Consider the following 25,689-nt stretch of genomic DNA (forward strand, 5'->3'; position numbering starts at 1 on the left):
TTCTATGATCGCTGGACATCAAGGATATCATAAGACTTTGCATCTTATATCTCGCTATTATCGCTGGCCCCGCATGGCCCAGGATGTCCGGCAGTATGTCACCACCTGTCCCACTTGCGCTCAATACAAGAGACCTATGGGAAAGCCCTGGGGGTTGCTTCAACCATTGCCAGTGCCTCAAGCTCCCTGGCAGGAACTGTCAATGGATTTTATTACAGAGTTACCACCTTCCCAGGGGTGTACCGTCATCTGGGTGGTGATCGACCGTTTTTCTCGCATGGCCCACTTCGTTCCCCTGAAGGGACTTCCATCAGCGGCAGCTCTTGCCCAGCAGTTCATTCTCCATATCTTTCGCCTGTATGGGCTGCCTATCCGCATCATCAGCGACCGAGGTCCTCAATTTACATCTCGATTTTGGAGGGCCCTGTGTTCCAGCTTCGGTATCACGACCCATTTCTCCTCACCTACCATCCGGAGACCAATGGAATAGTAGAACGTACAAATCAAACACTGAAGCTATACCTCCGGATGCATGTTAATGCGCGACAGGACGATTGGGTTTCCATATTACCCTGGGCAGAGTTTGGGTATAACAATAGTCTCCATTCAGCAGCGCACACCTCTCCGTTCTTCGCAGCATATGGATGGCATCCACGGCTGCCCCTTCCTATGCCACCAGCACCAGGGGCAGCGTCTGTCTCTGCTCCATCTCAGCTCTACAGAACCTTGACCGATCTCCGCACAGTATGGAAGGACGTACAATTCCACCTTCATCTGGCCGCGGAGACTCCTCAGCTGGCGCCAGGTCAACGGGTTTGGCTCAATACTCAGAATCTCAAGCTTCGACTGCCATCCTTCAAATTCGCACCCAGATTCATTGGGCCTTTTGCCGTTGCGGAGCGTCTGGGGGCAGTTACCTATAGACTCCGACTGCCATCTCGTTTCAAGATACACAATGCATTTCATGTTTCTTTACTCAAACCTTTTGTCTCGTCTAGGTGGCATCCTCGGCCCAAGGTGGGCCCTGTACTGGACGTGTCCTCGGAGCCAGAGTTCGAAGTTCAAGACATCCTGGATTCCAAGGTGAGGAAGGGACGTCTCTACTATCTCTTGGCATGGAAAAACTATGGACCTGAGGATAATTCCTGGGAACCGGCTAGTCAGATTCACGCTCCCAAGCTGCTCCGTGATTTCCATGCCCGCTATCCTTCTAAACCAGGCCCGGAGTAGAGAGGGAGGCCTTTAGGGGAGGATACTGTCACATTTCCTGGCTGTTCTGAGCTGGGCACTGGTGGCCATCTTGGATTCAGGTTTATTCCAGGGTTTGGCGGCCATTTTGGAGAGGGCTGTTAGGCCAGGGCAGCCATCTTGGAGGTGGCAGCTGCAGGAAGGAAGCCCTTATTTGGTCGCAGGGTGTTCCTGATGGGGGCTGCCATCTTGTTTTCAGCTGTGCCTGGTTGAGCCTGATTCCTTCCTATTTAAGGCTCTGCCCTCAGTCGATCAGTGCTTCGGCTTCTACTCGGTTCGCTGACTAGTAGCAGTGCTTTGGATCTACTTCTGACGGATACCTGGTTCTGACCTTTGCCTGTTCCTGGACCTGCTTCTGACCGCTGCCTGGTACTGACCACTGCCTGTTCCTGGACCTTCTAGTGACCGTTGCCTGGTGTTGACCTGTTGCCTAGCCCTGGTTTGCTGTGACCTGCTGCTTGGTCTAATCCTGTGGACTTTGTGCTGGACTTTGTTCTCTGTGTTGCTGGCCGCCCGAACTCAGGGGCTCAACTCCTGGGGAACGGCGGGAGGCACAGAGAGGACTCAGGGTTTTGGCCGACAGCCCGGTGAGGGTTTCCTTCATCGTGTTCAAGGGCTCACCTCTCCGTGGAGATACATTACAATGGTTAACCATGTCGAAGGCACTGGACATGTCAAATTGTAGGAGAAGTATGTTATTGCCTGTTGCAATTGTTTGTTTAAATTTGTTCATTAGGGTTACTAGTACTGTTTCTGTGCTATGGTTTGATCAGAATCCTGATTGGGATTCGTGCAAGATTGAGTGTTTATTTAGGTGGTTGCTGAGTTGTTTTGTCACTGCCCCTTCCATTAATTTGGTTATCAGAGGGATAGATGCTACTAGGCGGTAGTTGGTTAGGTTGTTTGTACTTTTCTTTGCGTCTTTAGGTAATGGAGTAAGTAAAATATTTCCTTTATCCTTTGGGAAAAGACCATTTTGTAGCATGTAGTTCAAGTGTCTCGTGAGGTCTGTTATAAATTGTTGGGGGGCGTTTCCTATCAGATTACTAGGACAAATGTCTAATCTACAGTGCGATTTGGTGTATCTTTTGAGTAATTGGGAGATATGTTTGATTGATAGCATGTCAAAGTTGGTCCATAATCGGTCTGCTGGGTATTCGCCATGTATTGGGTCTAGGCATTCAAGGAGGTTTGCGTAATCAATTGAGTTGCTGGGTATAGTGGTTCGTAGCTTTATGATTTTCTCTTTGAAGTAATTGGCCAGGTTGTCCGCTGAAGGTGTATTTATGTTATTAGAGGTGACCGGTGTGGTATTTAGTAGATTGTTTATGAGTTGGAAGAGTTTATGTGTATCCTTGTAGCCTGGACCGATTTTAGTTTTATATGGATTTCATATCGAACACATGTGTTTCTTCCCAAAACCTTCTCATCGCAGGCGACATTAACCTCCACCTCGAAGATGCTAACCTAACAAACGTATGTGAATGCAAAGACTTTATTCAACTATGGGAACTCCAATTGCCAAACATAAACCCCACCCACATCAAAGGACACACACTAGACTTAATTACATACAAAATCTCACATGAACTAAATATCACAATAAAAGATACAAAATGGACAAGCATACCATGGTCTGACCACTACAAAGCGAACCTCTCTCTTCACTGGTGAATAAAACATTCACAACTTAAACAAGAACAAACAACGCACACCACGAGAGGCAGAATAGACCCACTAACGTTCTGGCAACAAATCTATGACAACGAATGGAGAACACAAACAGACTCAACCCAATTTCTCCATGACTGGGACAACAGATGCAGAATCATATTAGACAACATAGCACCACTCCAAACCAGAACCTCACATAGAAAAAACTCAATACCATGGTTTACTGGAGAACTAAAAGAACTAAAGACACAAATCAGAAGACTCAAACGTGCAAGGAACAAGAAAAAAGACGACTCTTCACTCAACACCTGGAAACAACTACAGAGGAAATACAAATACACTATTAGACAGACCAAAAGTGTATTTGTATTTCCTCTGTAGTTGTTTCCAGGTGTTGAGTGAAGAGTCGTCTTTTTTTCTTGTTCCTTGCACGTTTGAGTCTTCTGATTTGTGTCTTTAGTTCTTTTAGTTCTCCAGTAAACCATGGTATTGAGTTTTTTCTATGTGAGGTTCTGGTTTGGAGTGGTGCTATGTTGTCTAATATGATTCTGCATCTGTTGTCCCAGTCATGGAGAAATTGGGTTGAGTCTGTTTGTGTTCTCCATTCGTTGTCATAGATTTGTTGCCAGAACGTTAGTGGGTCTATTCTGCCTCTCGTGGTGTGCGTTGTTTGTTCTTGTTTAAGTTGTGAATGTTTTATTCACCAGTGAAGAGAGAGGTTCGCTTTGTAGTGGTCAGACCATGGTATGCTTGTCCATTTTGTATCTTTTATTGTGATATTTAGTTCATGTGAGATTTTGTATGTAATTAAGTCTAGTGTGTGTCCTTTGATGTGGGTGGGGTTTATGTTTGGCAATTGGAGTTCCCATAGTTGAATAAAGTCTTTGCATTCACATACGTTTGTTAGGTTAGCATCTTCGAGGTGGAGGTTAATGTCGCCTGCGATGAGAAGGTTTTGGGAAGAAACACACGTGTTCGATATGAAATCCATAAAGTGTGTTTGGCAATCTTGCCAGTTGCCTGGTGGTCTGTAGAACAGGATAAGGTTTAGGTGGTCTTGTAGGGTTGGGTGGTTGATTCTGACTGAGGCAATTTCGAGTAGGGGAAGTATGGATTCGGCTGTTGTTGTGACAGTGAATTGGGATCTGTAGATTATAGCTATGCCTCCTCCTCTTTTTCCGTTCCTTGTCCAGTGGGAAATCTTGTATCCTGGCAGGCATAGTTCTAGGATTATGGGGTCTTTGAGGTCGTGAATCCATGTTTCACTTATACGTAAAACATCAAGATTATCTGTTGTGATCCAGTCAGTTATTGTCATGGTTTTGTTAACTGCAGATCTGGCATTTACATAGCCTATTTGTATTGTTCGGTATGGCTCATCTGGGTTTGGGGATGTGTTGATTTTTATTAGTTGTCTGTTATCTTGGTTTTTATGTTTGTTGTGTTCCTTTTTTCCTTTCTGTTGGTTGCTTCTGTAGGTGAAGGGTTGTCCATTCCATTTTTGGGTCTTTTGGTTAGGTGCATTGTAAATGGGTTGTGTGCATGGTTCGTGTGCTGTGGGTAGATTATTGCCTGTAAGGGGGATTGTCAGTGCATGGTGTATTAGGTAAAGACAGTAGATGATGAGGAGTAGTTTATTGATATTCATGTTGATGTTAGTGTATTTGGTGTCCCGCTGTGTAGGACAAAGGTGGTTGATTGAGTTTACAGTGAGTCTTGTAATTCTGTGTGTGAGTGTATAGTCCCTAGAATTGTTTGATGTGATTCAGAGTGGAACTGGAGAAGATGATGAGTGTATCAATGTGATGCAAACTCTGCACACATTCCACCCAGCCTTCACCTCTCTACATACCTACCAGCATAGAATGCACCATCATGTTGAAGTGTCTACTTTTACATGCACCAAATTCAGAATTACTGCCCGGGGCATGCTATAGCCAGGTTGTAATGCTGATTTGGTGCACACTGGACATGCGTAGGCCCTTATGTGTCTTTGTAAAAGGGCCCCTCAGTGAATAGTAACATAGTAGTTGACGGCAGAAAAAGACCTGCACGGTCCCATCCAGTCTGCCCAACAAGATAAACTCATATGTGCTAGTTTTTTGTGTATACCTTACCTTAATTTGTACCTGTCTTTTTCAGGGCACAGACCGTATAAGTCCGCCCAGTACTATCCCCGCCTCCCAACCACCAGCCCCGCCTCCCACCACCGGCTGTGGCACAGACCGTATAAGTCTACCCAGCACTTTCCCTGCCTCCCAACCGTCTCTGCCACCCATTCAAGGCTAAGCTCCTGAGGATCCCTTCCTTCTGAACAGGATTCCTTTATGTTTATTCCACGCATGTTTGAATTCCGTTACCGTTTTCCTCTCCACCACCTCCCGCGGGAGGGCATTCCAAGCATCCACCACCCTCTCCGTGAAAAAATACTTCCTGACATTTTTCTTAAGTCTGCCCACACAGGATCCACACAGACACCTAATCTGCCTTATAAACATAATACTCCACTTCCAGTTATGATGGGAGGTTATAATTAAATATCTAGGTATGTGCACTGACACAGAAGTTAACCCGGTACCTTCTGACAGTCAGACCAGTGCCTAGTTAACTTGTTGCATAAAGTTAGGAGAGCCTTTTTCTGATTTAAATTTATGCACTTGCTTAGCCTGTTAGCATACCAAATATCATCGTTAACTGGATTAGTTGTGGCGCTACCTAAATTCTGCCCTCAGACCGCCCTTAACCTAGTCAGTTAGGGAATGGCTGGTTAAATGTCAGTGAATATCAGTGACCAGCCAGCTCAGCGGGGTATAAGAGGACAGCAACCTCTCCTTTTCATTGGACTAATCTAATAAAAAGATACAGTATCATTTGCAACCTGAATTTTGACTTTTATTTTATTTTTATTTATTGCATTTGTATCCCACATTTTCCCATCTTTTTGCAGGCTCAATGTGGCTTACAATATATCATGAATAATGGAGATATGTAAGAAGTAAACATTTAGTATTATAGAAGGATCTTGGGTAACATGATAATGTTACAGCATGATCTACTATAATAAAACTCACCCTCAACGTTCTGAAGACAACGTTCTGAAGTCACTCAGCCACTCCCTGAAGGGTTCATGGATTCATGGTGGTGAAGCCACAACACTGACCATGTCTCTTTGCCCTGCCCTCGCATGACGGACCAATCAGAAAAAACACCCTCAACATTCTGAAACACAAAGGACCATCACAACACCGTTCCCAGGCAACACTAGGCAACGTAAGACGGAACAATCAGAGGAAACTACGTGACAATAAGGGAGGAGCATTCCCCAGCAGAATGGCTCATTATCTGTGCAGCACTGACAGCACAGAACCACTGCTGGAACGAGAGAAGAATATTCCTGCTGTGGGTATGTGCAAAAATAGACCGGTGGGGGGGGAGGGGGAATTTTTGCCTAATACCAGTACTGAAGAGTGCCAGAGGGCCTATAGCAAAGACTATATTTGGGATCACTTGACATGGAGTCGGAGGAGCCGGAAAACAACGTGCCCGTCATCATCTGGGATGTGGGCGAACAGGACAAGCTGCGGCCCAGCTGGAAGGATTACCCGCGACCCAGCCAGCAGCAAACAGCAACCAAGGAAGGGGGAGGAGTACTCCTTCCCTGCCTAGGAATCGCTGGAGACTGGCTGCCAAACTAACGAAACAACCGCACACCGACGCACCACCTCCATCATTCGAAAGGCATCCACTCTTTCTTCAACAGAAATGCAAACTAATAATACAAAACAAACAAAGAATACATGGTTTCTCAGGCGGCTGCAGGTAACTCCCCACCCCCTTCCTCTTCCCCTTTTGCTGAAGCAGCCAAGGACGTGCCCAACCATCCCCAGCCTCAGGCAAGCTGTCTCCCACCTTGGGGATTCCCCGAGCACCCGGAAAAAGACGGCGCTGATTCCTGCAGCGCATAAATGTTCCAGCATTCCCCTGCAGCTGGCCTGAAATGGACTGAACTTACCGGATCACCCCCCGACGGCCTGAGACCATGCTCTTCTCCCTTCTGCCAACTTAAAACAACCATCCCCGTCCTCGGGCAAGCCGTCTCCCACCTCCAGGATGCCCAGAACCCCAGCCCAATGGAAAAAGATGGTGCTGCTTCCAACAGCACATTTCTCTTCCAGCATTCCCCTACAGCAGCACTGAAATGGCCAAAAAATACCAACTGACAAAGAATGTGCTCCTTTACCTTCCGCCCATCTAAAACAACACTGCTGCCTCAGCACAACACACAAAAAAAAAACCAACACTCAACAAAGGCTGACCCCCCTACAACCACATTTACATTTCACCAACAGAAAGACCCCCTCCACAAACCTCCATGACAGACAAAACCACACACACACAACAGAAACACACCCTCAAAGCCACACACCAATCCAACCCACTTTGCCAGCACAGCAAAGCACATCCCACAACCCCCAAGCAAAAAACAAAACAAAAAAAGACACACATCAACAACCTGCACACACACCGCACCCTCACACACTCACACACACACACACACACACACACACACACACACACACACACAAAATAACTCTGTGACACATACACACACACACAAAAAAAGCCACATGCTAGCGCCCGTTTCATTGGTTTCGGAAACGGGCGTTTTTTACTAGTATTAATATAACAAGCAGATAGTAAAGACAATTCTGAGGAGTTCATATTTGTTGGTCTTTGTGGTATGTCTTGTTAAAGAGATGGGTCTTCAATAGTTTGCGGAAGTTGGTTAGTTCATGGATCGATTTTAAGTTGCGCGGTAGTGCATTCCAAAAGTTTGTACTCAAGTAGGAAAAGGTTGACGCGTGCGTTAGTTTGTATTTTAGCCCTTTACAGTTGGGGAAATGAAGGTTAAGGAATGTGCAGGACGATGTCTTAGCATTCCTCATTGGTAAGTCTATCAGGCCTGACATATAGGCTGGGGCATCTCCATGAATGATTTTGTGGACCAAGGTACATATTTTGAACATGATGCGTTCTTTAAGAGGGAGCCAATGCAGTTTTTCTCATAGGGGTTTAGCACTCTCATATTTTGTTTTCCTGAATATGAGTCTAGCTGCTGTGTTCTGGGCTGTCTGAAGTTTCTTGATTATTTGTTCTTTGCATCCAACGTAGAGTGCATTGCAGTAGTCTAAATGACTGAGTACCATTGACTGTACCAGGCCAAACATATCCGTGTGGACACAACATAGCAAGCATATGACTTAAACATGAAAGTCATACAAATTATCAAAAGTTTGTCAACTATCCTACTTCATTATAAAGATAAGGTCATCAGCTGCCAAAAGATGGGCAAGACTGGCCCCATTTTTTATGCGAATAAACAATTTTTTTGGTATCCTCATTCATTCTCCTCACTTTTTTGTCTCACATCTCATACAAGACTGGCCCCAGACATAGCAGCAATACACTTACTGTGTGAATTCACGCCGAACTGCATGATTTAGAAAATATTCATCATTGGAAAATTTCCCAAATGCCATAAGCAGGAGCAGACACAGCATGAGGATGTACATGATAAACTCCCTGTAACATATAATAACAATGATTGTATCAGCAAGCACAGCCATAACTAGGGATGAACTACAGATTCAATATGCTTATTTATGCATCATAAGATTTACTACAGTACTGAAGTATTCTTGGTTGTATAACTTTAATACTGGTTAACAAGCCCAGTCCTAATATTGGTTCAGCACATTAGTCACTGCTTTTATTCACAATTAAATAATCTTTAGCCAGATCATTGAGACTCTGCATGCTGTTTTAGAAGGGTTAGGCAGCATTTGCACATGTCAATGGACATACACACGTAAGTAGTGATTTTAGAAAAGCCATTACTTACGCGTGTATGCATGCAATATTTACATATTTCAAGAGATATGCTCTAGGCTTGGTGTGGGTGGACTTTGAAAATATGTGTGTGCCTCCCATTTTGCAAAGAGATCTATAGTTCAAACAGTTTTCCCAATGGCATTTACACACTAGTATGCGCTAACTGCTCATTTGGACTTGAGATTTCAAGGAGTGAGTAATGGGGTGATTGTGATTCTCTCTAGCCTTAATGACAACCTGAAAAATTTGAATTAATCAGCGCCTTCTGTATATGTAGTTTTGCAAAATCTGGCACTTACATATATGCAACACACTAACCCCCTATTTAATAAGCTGCACTTTGAATGGGCTGTGTTGGCATTGCCGTGTGGCTTAGTAAAAGGGGTTAGTGAAGGTGCTTATTTTTTTGCACTTTTTTCAAAATATTTTATTACAGTTAATATAACCATCAAGAACAATCTTCAGAAAGGAAAGGTACCTTGAAAATCCAGGATTGCTCTGCTCTTATCTGGGCAGCACCACTTAGAATACTGTTTGTTTTTTTTTATCGTCACCAAAAAAATTCATATTATTTATTTATTTATTTGTTACATTTGTATCCCACTTGCAGGCTCAATGTGGCTTACATAGTACCGTAAAGGCATTCACCAATTCCAGTATAAACAGTTACACAGTGATGTTATGGTAGAATAAGGTTCATGTGGAACAAACATATGAGGGAATCGTATAGAGGAAGAGTTAAGTTATGTCCATTACGTTCTTTGGTTTCGTAGTGATGCAGGGATCAGGTATTTAAGTAGGGTCGGTAGGGTATGCCTTTTTGAACAGGTAAGTTTTTAGTGATTTCCAGAAGTTTAGGTGGTTAGTTGTTTTCACGGCTTTTGGTAGTGCATTCCATAGTTGTGTGCTTATGTAGGAAAAGCTGGATGCATAAGTTGATTTGTATTTGAGTCCTTTGCAGCTTGGATAGTGGAGGTTTAGATATGTTCGTGTTGATCCGGTTGTATTTCTGATTGGTAGGTTGATGAGGTCTGTCATGTATCCCAGGGCCTCACCATAGATAATCTTATGAACCAGAGTGCAGATTTTGAAAGCAGTACATTCTTTGATTGGGAGCCAGTGCAATTTTTCACGGAGGGGCTTGGCGCTTTTGAATCGCGTTTTTCCAAATATAAGCCTGGCTGCCGTGTTTTGAGCGGTCTGAAGTTTTTTAATGAGTTGTTCTTTGCATCCCGCATAAATTCCATTGCAGTAATCTAGGTGGCTTAGTACCATTGATTGTATCAGGTTCCGAAATGTTTCCCTCGGGAAGAATGGTTTCACTCGTTTGCGTTTCCACATTGTGTGGAACATTTTCTTAGTTGTGGATTTCACGTGGCTTTCTAGTGTTAGGTTGCGGTCAATTGTAACGCCAAGGAGTTTTAGGCTGTCTGAGATGGGGAGGGTGTAATCTGGGGTGTTTATATTTATGGGGTTGTTCACGTTGTATTGGGATGAGAGGATGAGGCAGTGTGTTTTTTCTGTATTGAGTTTTGTTTGAAATGCATTTGCCCATGAGTCCATGATATTCAAGCCGAGCTTAATTTTGTTGGTGATTTCTGTTGGATCGTGTTTGTAAGGAATGTATATTGTGGCATCGTTCACATAGATGAAAGGGTTAAGACCTTGGTCGGATAAGAACTTGGCTAGTGGGGTCATCATTAGGTTGAAGAGGATCGGTGATAGTGGTGATCCTTGAGGTACTCCGCAGTCTGCTTTCCATGGTGATATGTGTGGATTTGATTTCACTTGATATGTTCTAGTGGTTAGGAAACCCTTGATCCAACTAAGTATATTTCCTCCGATCCTGAAGTAGTCTAGGAGTCTTAGTAGTATATTGTGGTTTACCATGTCGAATGCACTGGACATGTCAAATTGGAGGAGGAGTATGCTTTTACCTGTTGCTATTTCTTGCTTGAATTTCGCTAAGAGAGTGATTAGCACTGTTTCAGTGCTATGGAGGGGGCGAAATCCTGATTGTGATTCATGTAATATTGAGAATTTGTTTAGTCAGTAAGTTGAAAACTTATGCACAAAGCACAGTAAAATGCTGCTTAAAGTAGGCATTAACTCACTAATTCTATCAAATTGGACACCCAACTTTACGGTTAGAGTGCAAAGGTGCGCGCACAATTATAGAATAGGGTCAGTTGCACACACAACTTAATTTAATAATTGGCTGTTAATTGGCCAATTATTGGCCAATTACATTTCTGTGCATATATGCCACACATGTATGTAAAAAACTACCATGTGCACGCACAAGTGTGTATATTTCTATGTGTCTCTGTAGCAGGTGTTTTCAGGAGCGGGTTTTGGGTAGAGCATGGGCGGAATTACATTTTATGGGCCTACTTTGTAGTATATGTGCATTCAGGCACAATGGACATCTGAAATGAATGAGGGATTAGAATACTTCCCTGACGCAGCCCATAGTGAAACATAGCGCTGTATCAGAAGTTTATTTTCTATTGGTTGCATAATGAAGAAATCTCATAGATAAATGTTTTAAACTACTGATTTTTGAGAGTAAATTGAAGTTTTCAACTAATGCAAGATATGTCAAATGGACTTGGAAGTTGGATTTGAAATATGCTTATTTATAAAAGTGAGAAAAATACTATAAAAAGAAATATGGGCCCTGTTTACTAAGGTGCGCTAGTATTTTTAGCATGCGCTAACGCTAGAGACACCCATATATGGGTGTCTCTAGCATTAGCATGTGCTAATTTTTTAGCACAGGTTAAAAACACTAGCACGCCTACAGAATGGCTTAGTAAACAGGGCCCTATATCTATCTATCTATCTATCTATTCTATCTATAAAAGAAGACCTATGAGAAATTCTGGTACTGGTAGAGTAAAAAATTAACTCCGCTGTGTACATTAGACATCCTATGTTGTCTATTAAAATGTGTTATTACACATTGTGTTGACATTGTAATCAGTATATTATGCCACACTTTGCATTGTTGTTTGAATATTTTTACTGCTGTAATTTGGCCTCTCAGGCAGGACCTTCCCTTCCTGCACCTGGAAGTTTGCCTCTCTGGGTACCGGAACCACCCAGGTTTGATGAATCCCCTGTGGCCTGGTGGGGATTTCTGAACCAATGCCTTATGCATTTCAAGCTTCATTGTTATCAGGTCAAGCCCTGGCATGGGCCTCCCCCTTGTGGGAACAGCAGGACCCTATTTTTTCTGATCTCTCTGAATTCCTTCATTTTAGGATGGTGTTTGATGATCCTCGGCAGCCAGTGAGATGCTTCGATTTCATCAAGGTAATCTCAGGGTGGGGGCTTATGTGGTCCATTTTCTGACTTTTGCATACGAATTGCGGTTGAACCAGGAGGCCCTAACTGCCATATTTTGGCAAGGGTTAGCCGACAGGATAAAAGATGAACTAAAAGGCCAGGAGATGCCTACCACTCATGATGAGTTAATAGCCTTATGTACTTGTATTGACATCCATTTTGAAGAGACAGCCCAAGAGCGTGCCATCCAACGCCGACCACATCGACCTACTCCTCGCTTCCAGCGACCTCTACTCCAAACAGGGAGTCCCAGCTCTTCATCCGAGAGATCTGAAGAACCCATGGTGGTAGGGCGATATCGCCTATACGAGAAGGAGAGGGCCCACAGCTTATTGGACCATTTTCTATATCAACCTATATCCCTGATGGCGAACCTATGACACGCGTGTCAGTACTGACACGCGTAGCCATTTTCGGTGACATGTGGCCACATGTGGCCGCATACAGAGAAGCAGCGGCGTTCCCCGGGGCGGATCGCCGATGCGCCCCCCCCCCAGGTGCAGCGCGACCTCCTCCCCCCCCCCCCGGCGAAATCACCCCCCCCCGGTGCATGTTTACCCGCTGGGGGGGTGCCTTGTGCGCTCCTATTGGCTCCCTCCGAGTCCTCCGCTTGTTCCCTCCCTGCTGCTCCCTCTGCCCCGGCTCCTGCACGGCCGTTAGGGGATCTTTGACCTCACTTCCGGCCGGCGGAGCAGAGAGCAGCGGAATGCCGTGGGGGACGCATCTCTGGGGGCCCTGTGATTGCCATTACCACATAACCACAGCAACCATCATCCAATCTACTGTTCTGGGGTGTCGTGGATTTCTAATTGACCATCATTACTGAGATAGGTGAGGGGGAGGCTGGGAGAGGTGAGGGCATGTGCTATGGGTGCCGTTTCCCGCCATTAGAAATAGCGGCAGCCATCTTAATTTACATAAGGTGGTCAGTTAGGCTAGTTAACCCCTAATTGCCTGCAGGGCTAACAGGCTATCTATAATTCTATCTTCTGTCACTGCCCCCCTGATGGAGAACCCAAAAAATAAAAAACCAAGGTTAAGTAAAGGAAGTGGTAGTAGCAGTAGCCGACCCTTTCAAGAGACATGGACCGAGATGTATGGCATTATAGAAAAAAATGGCAGATCATTTTGCGTTCTATGTACTGAAACGGTAGTAAGCAGAACGTGGAATATAAATAGACATTTTGAAACTAATCATTCCCAGCTCTTGAAAAAAAGTGAGGATGAAAGGAAGGAATACATTTCCAGGCAGCTACACTTTTATAAGAGCCAATCTAATTCCATCCTTAAATTTGTAAAAGGTTCTACAAATTTAACCTCTGCAAGTTTGAGCATTGCTCACTCCATAGCTCAGCATGGAAAAGCACTCAGTGAGGGAGAATTTATTAAAGAAACTCTCCTAAGATGTGCACCAGTTCTGTTTCACGATATGCAGAATAAAGATGCAATTATTAAGAGAATATCTGAGTTACCACTCAGTAGAAATATCAATTGAAGATTTAGCCAATGAAATTCAGCAACAAAAAAGTCACTAATAGGCAGATTAGTTAAAGAATTCCCCCTCCCTCTCACTTATCTTAGTTCACGGCACCCCACACAAGTTAAATAATATCAAGACCAACAAAAGAAACCAACTGACAGATGAACAAAGAAGTCACTAAGCAGGTAAGTTAAATAATTAGTTTTTGGTTTATTAAATACAGTTATATATTACAATTATACATTTTTGTTATTTAAACTATAAATATCGCGAAATTATGTTTTTTTTTCTCGAAGTGACACACCACCTGAGTTATGCTCGGTTTTTTGGCGAATTTTGACACACCAAGCTCAAAAGGTTGCCCATCACTGACCTATATCAACCTATATCAACCATATCAACCCTCCAACCTGAAGAAACATAATGCTTTCCATGATTAGCTCCTGAAACCTTTTTTGTCCTCCAAGTGGCAACCTATGCCTAAACAGCCCATCATTCCCGATGCTACTCCAGACCTGGAATATGAGGTGGTAGATTCTAGATTCTAAGCAACACAAAGGGCGACTTTATTATCTACTATCCTGGAAACACTTCGTTACCAAAGATAACTCCTGGGAACCAGCATCCAATATTCATGTTCCAGAGTTAATCCGAGAATTCTACTCATTACCCCTCAAAACCAGGACCGAATCGGAAGGGGTATCTTGAGGAGGCAGTACTGTCACAACCGAGGAATCGCGGAGCATGTGGCGCCATGCATCTTGGAGGACGTGGTCTGCAAAGCACAAACTAGCTTATGGAACGCGACGGTCACGTGTGCATGCATCTATCCGACGCCGTTCCTGCTAGTGGCTCTTCCCGCTGTTGGCATGCACGGCTCCTCCCCACGGAGGTGGTTTCCCTACTCCTGACATCAGACACCTTCACCTGTTAGGGAGGGGTCAGCCCTGTTCTCGGCACCTCAGCTACAACTTTGGTTGGACTACTTAGGTGCATATACTTCTGCTTTTGCCTATGCTTGTTCCTGAACCTTTAACCTGAACTTGGTACTATTTTCTTCTTGCCGCCTGCCTGAACTGGTACTGTCTTCCGCTTACCTTTTGCCTGCACCCTTGAGCCTCAGCCTGATACTGCTTTCTGCTGGCCACCTGCCTGTACCTTGAGCCTGAACCTGATCGTGTCTTCTGTTGGCCACCTGCTTGATCTTGTCACGGCCTGCTGCTGGCTATCAGTTTGAGCCTGTACCCTGAGTTTGTTCTGGCTCCTGTTCCCGTCTGTTCCTGCTAGTGCCCAGACCCGTCCAAGTCCCTTTGCCCACCAGCACCCATGGGCTCAACCCCCTGGGGAATGGCTGTCATCACAGGTGAAGCATTGGGCTTTCTGACTGCTGGTCCTGGAACAGAATTCGAACCATCTGCTTGTTATCACTGGTACCGGAACAGCACAAGGGCTCACAAGTTATGACAGTTGTTCTGGGCTCTGAGTGGCCCAGGAGCTCATTTCATTTGGATTGTACTGGCTTTTGCCCCAGTTTCAGCCCAGGAGAAGAAAGAGGGAAAGCTCTTTGCTGAAGCCCTGTAAAACAGTGATTTTTGATAACTGGTGCGCAGCTATATGTACTGATCTCCCCAGGTAGTTTTTAGAATGTAAACAAATGTTTAGTTAGTGTTATAATTGATCTATATTTCAGTTACTTGTTATTGTTTGCTGATTGCACTTTTTATGTTACACTGTTCAATTTTTAAGACTATAAACAGTTTTCAGTTTGTTGACTCTGCTGCCTGGACTTTCTGGGAACTGTGAGACCACTGGGAGTGTGGCCTCCAGTAACCTAGAAATCACTGGGGATAACTTGAGAGCAGGAGACTCACCCAGAGGTGGTTACATAAGTACATAAGTAATGCCACACTGGGAAAAGACCAAGGGTCCATCAAGCCCAGCATCCTGGTCTTTTCCCAGTGTGGCATTACTTATGTACTCAGTCGGTGGGAGGAGGGTGCAGGCAGACCTGAGTTGTGCTGGGGATAGACCCTCTGAGTGGCTGCGGGGTAACCCCAAGTGGGTGGCTAGGCATTTCATGACAGACGTTTAGTCCTTCTTTTCTTGTGGCAGAGTTGTGGGATTGTCAGACTCAGTGTGTGGAGTGAGGGTCACCATGCACTGAGTGGTTCAAAGTCTTTTTATCTGTAACCTCCAGACACGAGCACAGTGTGATCAAGTGCAGCAGTAACAGGGTCCCTTTTCTGTTCAGTTTTTCTTTGGTAGTGTTAGGAGATTAGCAGTGTACTGATGACACGAGATACCTGACCTAACACAGGGGCAACTGGATAACCTCAGCAGGGAGTAGCTGGAGGACTGGCTTGTGCAGAGTTCTCCTGGAGTAAGAGCAGACCCCTTATGGGCAGAGGCCCATGAGTTGGCAGGGCCAAAAGCCACACCAGCTGAGATCTGGCAGCACCTAGACCAACAGCACCTGTGGCAAGAGGAACAGGAAGAGCAACAACAGCGTGAGAAGCGGGAGTTCCAGCTGCACCAAGGCCAGAGACAGGGTCCACAGATTGGATCGGGCCCAACTTGTTTTCGCAGTTTGATACCTGAGGTGACACAGATGGGTATCTAACTGCCTTTGAAAAAATTTACCACCTCAATGAGATTCCTCAGAAAGACTGGGTGCACTATCTGGTAGGAAAACTCACTGGTACAGCACTTGAGGCATTCCAAGGACTGTCCATGGAGATGTACCCCCAGTTTGAGGAGTGTGAAGAGTACGGGGGCATGGAGTGGGAAAGAGCTAAGGCAGGATGGAGAAGGTCTCCTTTAGGATGTCCTAAACCCACATGGGAAGGCAGAGCCCATAGTTTCCGGGCAGCTGGAGAGGGCCCCAGGGAGAGATCGATGCCAGGGCAGCAGGATCAGGCGGCTGCCTAGATTGGAGCTGGGTGTTGGGGAAGAATTGCAGAGCATTGGGGATTACAGCTCTCCCTGTACCCTGTGGTATACAAACCCACACTGCAAGGTGCAGAGGCTTTTTGGGAGAATTGCAGAGCATTGTGGAATACAACCCTCCCTGTACCCTGTGGATTACGAATATTGGTGACAAGGATGGGATCCCAGAGAACTTTCATTTGAGGAATTACAGAGCATTGGGGATTATAGTTCTCCCTGTATCCTGTGGTTTACAAACCCACACTGCAAGGCGCAGAGGATTTTTGGGAGAATTGCAGAGCATTGTGGAATACAACCCTCACTGTAACCCTGCGGATTACAAATATTGGCAACAAGGATGGGATCCCAGAGAACTTCCATGTGAGCGCAGTGGAACTTCCATGTGAGCAGGAGCAGCTTGGCAGAGCGCAGTGGATCCTGAGGGTCCTGGGGAAAAAGTGGTGAGCCCGACGAGGGGGCCAACCTAGAGAAAGGCGCAGACCCATCTCTGTTTCTGGTAAGCTTAATCAGGAACAGGGGTGGGAGAGACCGGGACTATTGGTCAAGGAGGGGAAGCTTTGTGAGGAGGCCACACTTGGTGTTTTTCTGTGTTTCTCTTTCTTGCAGGTTCGCGGAGATGATATGGATCCTAAGGAGATATTTACCTGCAGTTTCAGAAGCGGCAAGAGATGGCACAAAAGATGATTGAGGAATCCTTGGCAGTGACAAGAGCCCAGCAGCAGCCGGTGCTGGATTTATTTCAAGACTTCCTCAGGAAAGGGCGAAGTATCCCTGGGGACTCGAGTGGAGCTGGGAAACTGACCCGAGGCGGGGAGGCCACTGGTGTGGTAGGACCTTTGAATCTGAACTGGCTTACTTGGGGCAAGTTAACTGAGGCGGACAATGTAGATGACTTTCTTTGTGCCTTTGAAAGGGCTGCTAGTGCAGCTGGATGGCCCCTTGAGCAGTGGGCCATTCGTTTGGCTTCAGCCCTATCTGGGGAGGCCTTGGCCGCCTTCAGAGATTTATCTCCAGCCAATGCTGCTGACTATGGGAGGTTGAAGGAAGCTATCTGAGATAGGTATGGGTTAAGAACTCGGGTATATCAGAGGCAGTTCAGGGCAACTCAATGGACAGGGGAGGAGACCCCCCAGAGCCCTGGCTCAAAAACTGACAGACTTGGCCAAGAGATAGCCAGAACCTGAAAGGCGAACGGCCACCGAGATTATGCAAGAGCTGGTTTTGGAGCAATTTTTGCAGGCTCTACCCGGGGACATAAGGGTGATCTTGGTGAGGAGAGGGTGTAAAACACTGGAGGAGGCCATAGTGGACCTAGAATGTTATATGGAGTCCCAGCATTGGGGCAAGCAGGAAAGAGGCCCAGGGACGGTTGGGGAGGTAGGGGGGCCTACGTCTCCAATACCCATAACCTCCAAGAAAGAAGGCAATAAATTGTTGGGTAATGTAGATGCTCTTTCCAGGATTGCTGACCCTTGCTCTGAAGTACAAGAGCAAGGGGGTAGCAATCGCTTAAGGGGGGGGGATGTGTATGGGGGCATGGAGTGGGAAAGAGCTAAGACAGGAGGGAGAAGGTCTCCTTTACCTACACGGGAGGGCAGAGCTCGTAGATTCCGGTCCCCAAGGATCAAACAGGTCAGAAGAAGTAGCTGGTCATCTTCCTCAGAGAGAACAGTAAGACCCAAAGACTACAATTCTCAGCAGCCCTTGAGGAAGACACAGGATAGAGCCGGGAAGAGTTTTCCACACTACCAGTCCCAGAATGCTATGGGGAGGGAGGAGGGAGGAGGATCTGAGGAGGATTATTCAGGTGGATGAGGGGCAGCTAGAGGAGAGGATTGTAGAAGAGCCTATGGATCGGCAACCGGTGGAGAGTGTGGGTGGAGAGAGAGAGATGGAAGAGGAGCCTATGAATATTTCTGCTTTGGCTAGAGTTAAAGGTAGAGAGCTAAAAGGGCTAATGGCAGCTTGGCTCTCGGGCCTAATGGAGGGAGGGAAAAGGTGGCTACGTCAGCAGTGAATCAATAAATGAAGGTTTCAAACTGGGTCAAGTGGGAGGTTGTCAGGAGTTGGTGTTAGTAGGAGGGAGTGGAGCAAGGGTTGAAGCTGAACAAAACGTATTGTGTTTATTGAGACTGTGTTAAAGGGAGAACTAGAGAACTGTTTAATTTCTGTTTAGAAGCAAGCGTGCTCTTCAACTGGACCAAGGTGGAGGAACCTGGGAGAAATGGGGGGTAGAAGAGCATGGTTACTCCGTTTCCCTTTCAGGGGCGGAAGGGGAGGGAAGAGAAAGGCAGACTGGGAGAAGGGACTGCCTCTGTCTGGAAGTTTGATATAGTTGGGACTCTAGTGTGGACTCAGTTAAACGTTGAGAGACTCGCCCCGCTACGGAAGTATTGTCACAGGCAGTGGGCAAAACCTAGGAGAGAGCAGCTGGGGAGGGCCCCAGGGGGAGATCGATGCCCGGGCAGCAGGATCAGGCGGCTGCCTAAATTGGAGCTGGGTGTTGGGGGAGGGGGAGAATTACAGAGCATTGGGGATTACAGCTCTCCCTGTACCCTATGGTTTACAAACCCACACTGCAAGGCGCAGAGGATTTTTGGGAGAATTGCAGAGCATTGTGAAAAGATTTGTTGAACCGTTATGCCATTACCCCCAAGACCTACAGACTAGAGTTCCGGACTTTGTAAATGGGGGCGGATGATACTTACAGTGAGTTTGTGATCCAGCTAAGATACCAGCATCAGCAGTGGCTCAGTGGAGCTGAGGTTAAAACCCTGGAGGACTGCTACAACCTGATGGTCCTGGAGCAGTTTCTCCAGTGTTGTTGTGAGGGAACATGTTCAAGATCACCAGCCCCATACTCCAGAGAAGGCAGCCGGCATCTTTATGGCTAACTGTCCCTGGTTGGCAAAAAGAAGTCATCCTTATCCACAACAGCCGGGATCTAAGGGCAGCCAGGGCCCTAAGCCAAATATTCCTGCAACCTCAGAGACTATCAGCAAACCCTCCAGTGTTCCCTAAAAACCTAAAGACTTTAGGAATGAACGTGCTTATTATGTCACAACTGTCAGGAATGGTGAGACCTTGGACCAAAGCCAGAGCTTTGGCAGACAAATCACCGGGGCTGGCACAGGCAGGATTCAGAACAGACTGGACTAGGATAAACAGACTCAACAAGGCAGGACAGAGGTAACCAAACACAATGGACAACACAAGAACCGAATCCAGACAAGGCAACGAAAAGAAGGCAAGGGCCAGAACTGGAACCCAGACAGGACAAGGCAAGACTCGGAACTGGATTAAAACTGGGACTGGGACCCAGAAATGCAAGACAAGGCAAGACACGGAAGTAGATTAAAACTGGGTCCTGAAAAGGGCAAGACAAGGACAAGGCAAGGACTGGATCTGGACAGGACTAGACTGAAAGAGACAAGACAAAGCACAACTAGACAGGCAAGACAGGGTAGGAGCTAGGCAACAAGAATAACAGAAGCAAGATAATAAACAAGGCAGGGACAGGATTCAGGATTCTCGAACAGGATTGGCTGGAACAGGATTCAGGATTCTACTACTACTACTATTTAACATTTCTAGAGCGCTACAAAGTGTACGCAGCGCTGTACAAACACAAAAGAAAGACAGTCCCTGCTCAAAGAGCTTACAATCTAATAGACAAAAAGTAAAGCATTTAAATTTAAAATATTTAAGCAGTCAAGCACAAGAGAACAGTCACAGAAGGACAGAAGATGTTGAAGGGTGGTCAGTGTGATTAGGTGTAACTCTGGTTGGAGTAGTGGGAGAAGGTGATAGAAGAATAGAAATGGGTGAGGTAAAGTAATGAGTGGGTTGATAGGGAGGTTATATAAGACATGTCACTCTAGGGGTGGGTGGGTAGAGGGGTAGGGTGGGTAGGATTAAGTCTAAAGCAGGAGAAGGTATTCTCTGCAGCCTATCTGTGAGATGGAAAATGCTCTCTGAAGCTGCTGCTATAAGTTGTTAGTTTTCTCTCCCTGAAAGAGATCCAAGCCACACCCACGAAGTTCAAACTGTCAGTGGGGAGGGTGAGGGGAGGAAATGGCAGTGCTTGATGAAAAAGAGAGCTCAGTTTGATAGGAGATATACTATAGGATGTCATTCTGAGGCCAGGCTAAGTCTAAAGCAGGAGAAGGTATTCTCTGCAGCCTATCTGTGAGATGGAAAATGCTCTCTGAAGCTGCTGCTATAAGTTGTTAGTTTTCTCTCCCTGAAAGAGATCCAAGCCACACCCACGAAGTTCAAACTGTCAGTGGGGAGGGTGAGGGGAGGAAATGGCAGTGCTTGATGAAAAAGAGAGCTCAGTTTGATAGGAGATATACTATAGGATGTCATTCTGAGGCCAGGCTAAGTCTAAAGCAGGAGAAGGTATTCTCTGCAGCCTATCTGTGAGATGGAAAATGCTCTCTGAAGCTGCTGCTATAAGTTGTTAGTTTTCTCCCCCTGAAAGAGATCCAAGCCACACCCACGAAGTTCAAACTGTCAGTGGGGAGGGTGAGGGGAGGAAATGGCAGTGCTTGATGAAAAAGAGAGCTCAGTTTGATAGGAGATATACTCAGTGTTGCCAGGTGGGCGGTTTTACCGCCCAATTGGGCGGTTTTCCGCGCCCCGCCGCGGGAAATTTTTGCCCGCGGCGGGTTGCGGTTTTTTGGGCGGTTTTTTAGGCTTCCGGGCGGCTTTTTGGGCGGCTTTTTGATTTTTTTCGGCCGCGGGGGGCGGGGTTAGTGACGTTTTTGGGCGGGGTTAGTGACGTTTTGGGCGGGGCCGATGACGTGGGAGGCGGGGCCGATGACGTGGGAGGCGGGGCCGATGACGGGGAGGCGGGGCTGATGACGGGGAGGCGGGCCCGATGACGTGGGAGGCGGGGCTGATGACGGGGAGGCGGGCCCGATGACGTGGGAGGCGGGGCCGGTGACGGCGGGGGCGGGGCCGGTGACGCGGGGGTGGGGGTGTCAGGGGCGGGGTTTGTGTTTGGGCGGGTTTTGGGCTGGTTTCTGGCCCGGATTGGGCTGGAAAAAAAATTTCTACCTGGCAACCCTGGATATACTATAGGATGTCATTCTGAGGCCAGGCTAAGTCTAAAGCAGGAGAAGGTATTCTCTGCAGCCTATCTGTGAGATGGAAAATGCTCTCTGAAGCTGCTGCTATAAGTTGTTAGTTTTCTCTCCCTGAAAGAGATCCAAGCCACACCCACGAAGTTCAAACTGTCAGTGGGGAGGGTGAGGGGAGGAAATGGCAGTGCTTGATGAAAAAGAGAGCTCAGTTTGATAGGAGATATACTATAGGATGTCATTCTGAGGCCAGGCTAAGTCTAAAGCAGGAGAAGGTATTCTCTGCAGCCTATCTGTGAGATGGAAAATGCTCTCTGAAGCTGCTGCTATAAGTTGTTAGTTTTCTCTCCCTGAAAGGATTCTCAAACAGGATTCAGGATTCTCAAATAGGCTTGGCTGGAACAGGATTCAGGATTCTCAAAAAAGATTCAGGTTTCTCAAACAGGCTTGGCTGGAACAGGATTCAAGATTCTCAAACAGGATTCAGGATTCTCAAGCAGGCTTGAATGGAACAGGATTCTGGAACAGACTTGACTTAGCTGGAACAGGATTCTGGAATGGGCTTGGTTTGGCTGAAATAGGATTCTGGAACGGGCTTGGCTTGGTTGGAACTGGATTCTGGAGCAGACTTGGCTTGGCTGGAACTGTATTCTGGAACGGGCTTGGCTTGACTGGAACCGGATTCTGGAACGGGCTTGGCTTGACTGGAACTGGATTCTGAAAGGGACTTGGCTTGGCTGGAGCAAGATACTGAAAGGGACTTGGCTTGGCTGGAACAGGATACTGAAAGGGACTTGGCTGGGCTTGGCTGGAACAGGATACTGAAAGGGACTCAGCTTGGTTTGACTGGAACAGGATTCTGGAATGGGCTTGGCTTGACTGAAACAGGATAGTGAAAGGGACTTGGCTTAGCAGGGAACTGGGACAGAACTAGTTTAAACATAGAGCAGGAGCAGAACTTGGCAGAAACAGAGCTCAAGAGCCAGGAAGCAAAGGATTAAGCAGACTAAGTGAAGACAAACAAACAAAGAAGCAATGTGCTTACCAGCATCCACAGCTGGAAGGGAAAGGCCAGGCAGATTGAGAGGCAGCAGACACACCTGCATAGCAGTGAGGTAACTAGGGACAATGCTGGCTTCTACAGACTCTCACTAAACTTTACGAGCCAATAATGAGCCATTAACAAGCAAGCAGTAAACCCTGGCATGCACTAAACACTTTTTTCCGACGACGGTAGCAGCTAACGAAAACGGAATGCGGATGAGCAAATCGTGTAGAAACTCTATTGTAATGAGATGCACTAACCTTTTCCGATTACCTTAATGCTGGAAAACGCTGGAAAATCTAACGAGAGGTCTGTACCTCTCGTTGGGGCTGGGCGGGATTGGAAAAATGATTAAAATGTAAAAAAAAAAAACCTGGAAGTCTCTGAGCCAATCCTAGCGCATTTAGCTGAGCATGGTAGGTGCAGCAGATGCCTGCAGCATCGGAGCCTGTGATATCTAATATAATAAAACGCACCCTCAACGTTCTGAGGACAACGTTCTGAAGTCACTCAGACTCCCAGACGGTTCGTAAGTTCGTGGTGGTGAAGCCACTGACCAAGACTCGCTGCCCCGCCCTCGCGTCAAACATCATGACGTCGAGGGCGGGGAAAAATAAACGGATCGCGAGGGCAGAAAAAAAAACAAACAAACTGATCGCACCCACGCACGGTGCGTTTCAGTATATTAGATTTACCTCCGTGGTGGCGGTTCCGGCAGCGCAGCGTCACGGAAGGAGGCGGCGCTCCCGCCGTCTGTAGCCTTCCCTTCGCTGTGTTCCGCCTTCTTCTGACGTCAATGATGACGTCAGAAGAAGGCGGAACACAGCGAAGGGAAGGCTAGACGTCGGAAACGCCACCCCCTTCCCTGACGCTGCGCTGCCGAAACCGCCACCACGGAGGTAAATTAAAAAAAAAAAAAAAAAAAAGGGATGTTGGAGGGATAGAAGAGGGTGGGCAGCAAAGTTGAACACTGGGAGCAGGAGGGCAGGAGAAAAACAACAGCATGGATGCGAAGGGGGGGGGGGGGGGGGGAAACAAGAGGGCGGGCCAGGCTGGGACATGGGAGAGAGAGGAGCATGGATGCGAGGGGGTTCATGGAAGGAAGAGAGGGGAATTGCAGGAAAAGGAAGAATGGAGGGGGCAGGGGACAGAGGAGCATGGATGGCCATGGATTGAGAGGGCAGGCCTCAGGCAGAGAGGGGAATTGCTGGATAGGGATGAATGGAGGGGCCAGGTGACAGAGGAGCATGGATTGGAAGGGCAGGACTCAGGAAGAGGGGAATTGATGGATAGGGATGAATGGAGGGGACAGATGGGCATGGATGGATATGGATTGCAGGACAGGCCTCAGGCAGAGAGGGGAAATGCTGGAAAGGGAAAAATGGAGGGGCTTGTGGACATGGGCTATAGCATGATTTTATTATGACCAGAGCTAGTGCCGGAAGATGCAATTCTTCCAGGGTGCATTGCAGAGGTAGTGTTAGCCAATGGATCCAGAGAGACTGTATCCATCCTATATAATAATTTGCACCTCCGTCTGGCTGCCTGGGATCGTAACATCTTTAGGGTTAAAGGAAAGGGGAGGGGAAGTAGGTTTCGGTTTCTGAAGTTGAACAAGCAAAGGGGAGGAGGGGAAGATAGGTTTAACAGAGCTGTTCGGAATGCCCTCCCTAGACCTATCCGATCAATCTATGACCACCTACCATTGTCGCGTTTGACGCGCCTACCTGCTCTCCCGCGGCGGAAGACGGGAGTCGGCGGCCTCCGCGGCACGGGAGGACGGCTGAGGGATCCCTGCGGCGGGGCCGGCGCTGCTGCGGGACTGGCGGGCCAGGCTGGGACCGGCGGCGGTGACCGCCGGTCTCTCGGGTGGAGGAAGCCGGGATGAACTTCGCGCCGCCCAAGATGGCGGCGCTGGGAAGCGGGGGCCGAAGTCCTCTTCGCTCTGTAGCCAGGGGGCTCGTGAGCTCCGCCTACCGGTTCCGTATTGGAGGACCAGGGGATGATTCCGCCTGGGAGATCGGGCAGAGCCAATCCGAGGGGCCCTGCCGACTCCCAGGTCCGGATTGGCGGGTTTCTCCCATGGGGGCGGGGTGGCGCAATATTTAAACTCGGGAGCTAGCTGACATCGGGGCTTCAGGTTCTGTTCCCGAAGCCTGTGTAGTGGATCCGTGAATCGGCTTGGTGCCAGAGACTTTACTGATCCTCAGCTATGGATTGCTAGCCGTCCATGCTAGCCGCTTATCCAAAGACTTTACTGATACCCAGATACGGATTGCTAGCCGTCCATGCTAGCCGCTTATCCAGAGACTTTACTGATACCCAGATACGGATTGCTAGCCGTCCCTGCTAGCCGCTTATCCAGAGACTGTGCTGATACTCTACTGCCCAGGGCGTGTCCTGTGCCGGACTGCTGGTTGCTGATTGCCGTTACCTCCCGACTCTAGCCAGGCCAGTCCGTCAACCCCGCGGTTCCAGCAGTCCTGCTGGCCGCCTGCAGCTGGGGGCTCAACCCTTGGTGAACGGCGGCCGCCGCGGGTGAAGATTCGGGGTTGCACAGCTGTCCTCTGAGGTCCTTCGGGGCCTTGTGGGACCTAAGGGCTCACCGACGTAAAGACAAGACAACCATTCAGGAAAGCACAAAAAACCCATTTATTCAAGCAAGCCTACCCAAATGACTCAGACTAATCTTATGAACCCATCTACCTAACATATACCGAAGAGACAACGACATTGACCCAGACCAGAGACGTAGCTAGGTTTTGATGTCTGGGGGAGCAGACTTTGTAAAATAGGCGCCAGACATGGGCATAGTTTGACTGTTTCATTTTGGGGGGCAAAGGGTGTTGGTTGGCACATTTACATATTCATTTGCATATGTACATCTCATACATATTCGTTAAGGCCATTAAAAAAAACACACACACGCACCAGACTAAAATGCTGAAGCCAGCATATCAAAAACAATA

General features: G+C 47.2%; 1 protein-coding gene across 1 annotated transcript in view; it reads right to left on the reverse strand.

The window, feature by feature from the left end:
* Positions 1-25,689, reverse strand: part of LOC115474075 (polycystic kidney disease protein 1-like 1) — an 889,490-nt gene that overhangs the window by 388,281 nt on the left and 475,520 nt on the right. Inside the window, exon 22 of the mRNA XM_030209391.1 lies at positions 8,395-8,505. Coding sequence (XP_030065251.1) covers positions 8,395-8,505 — 111 coding nt within the window. The remainder of the gene's footprint in view (positions 1-8,394; positions 8,506-25,689) is intronic.

This window comes from Microcaecilia unicolor, chromosome 1 (genome assembly GCF_901765095.1).
Source record: "Microcaecilia unicolor chromosome 1, aMicUni1.1, whole genome shotgun sequence".
Lineage (NCBI taxonomy): Eukaryota > Metazoa > Chordata > Amphibia > Gymnophiona > Siphonopidae > Microcaecilia > Microcaecilia unicolor.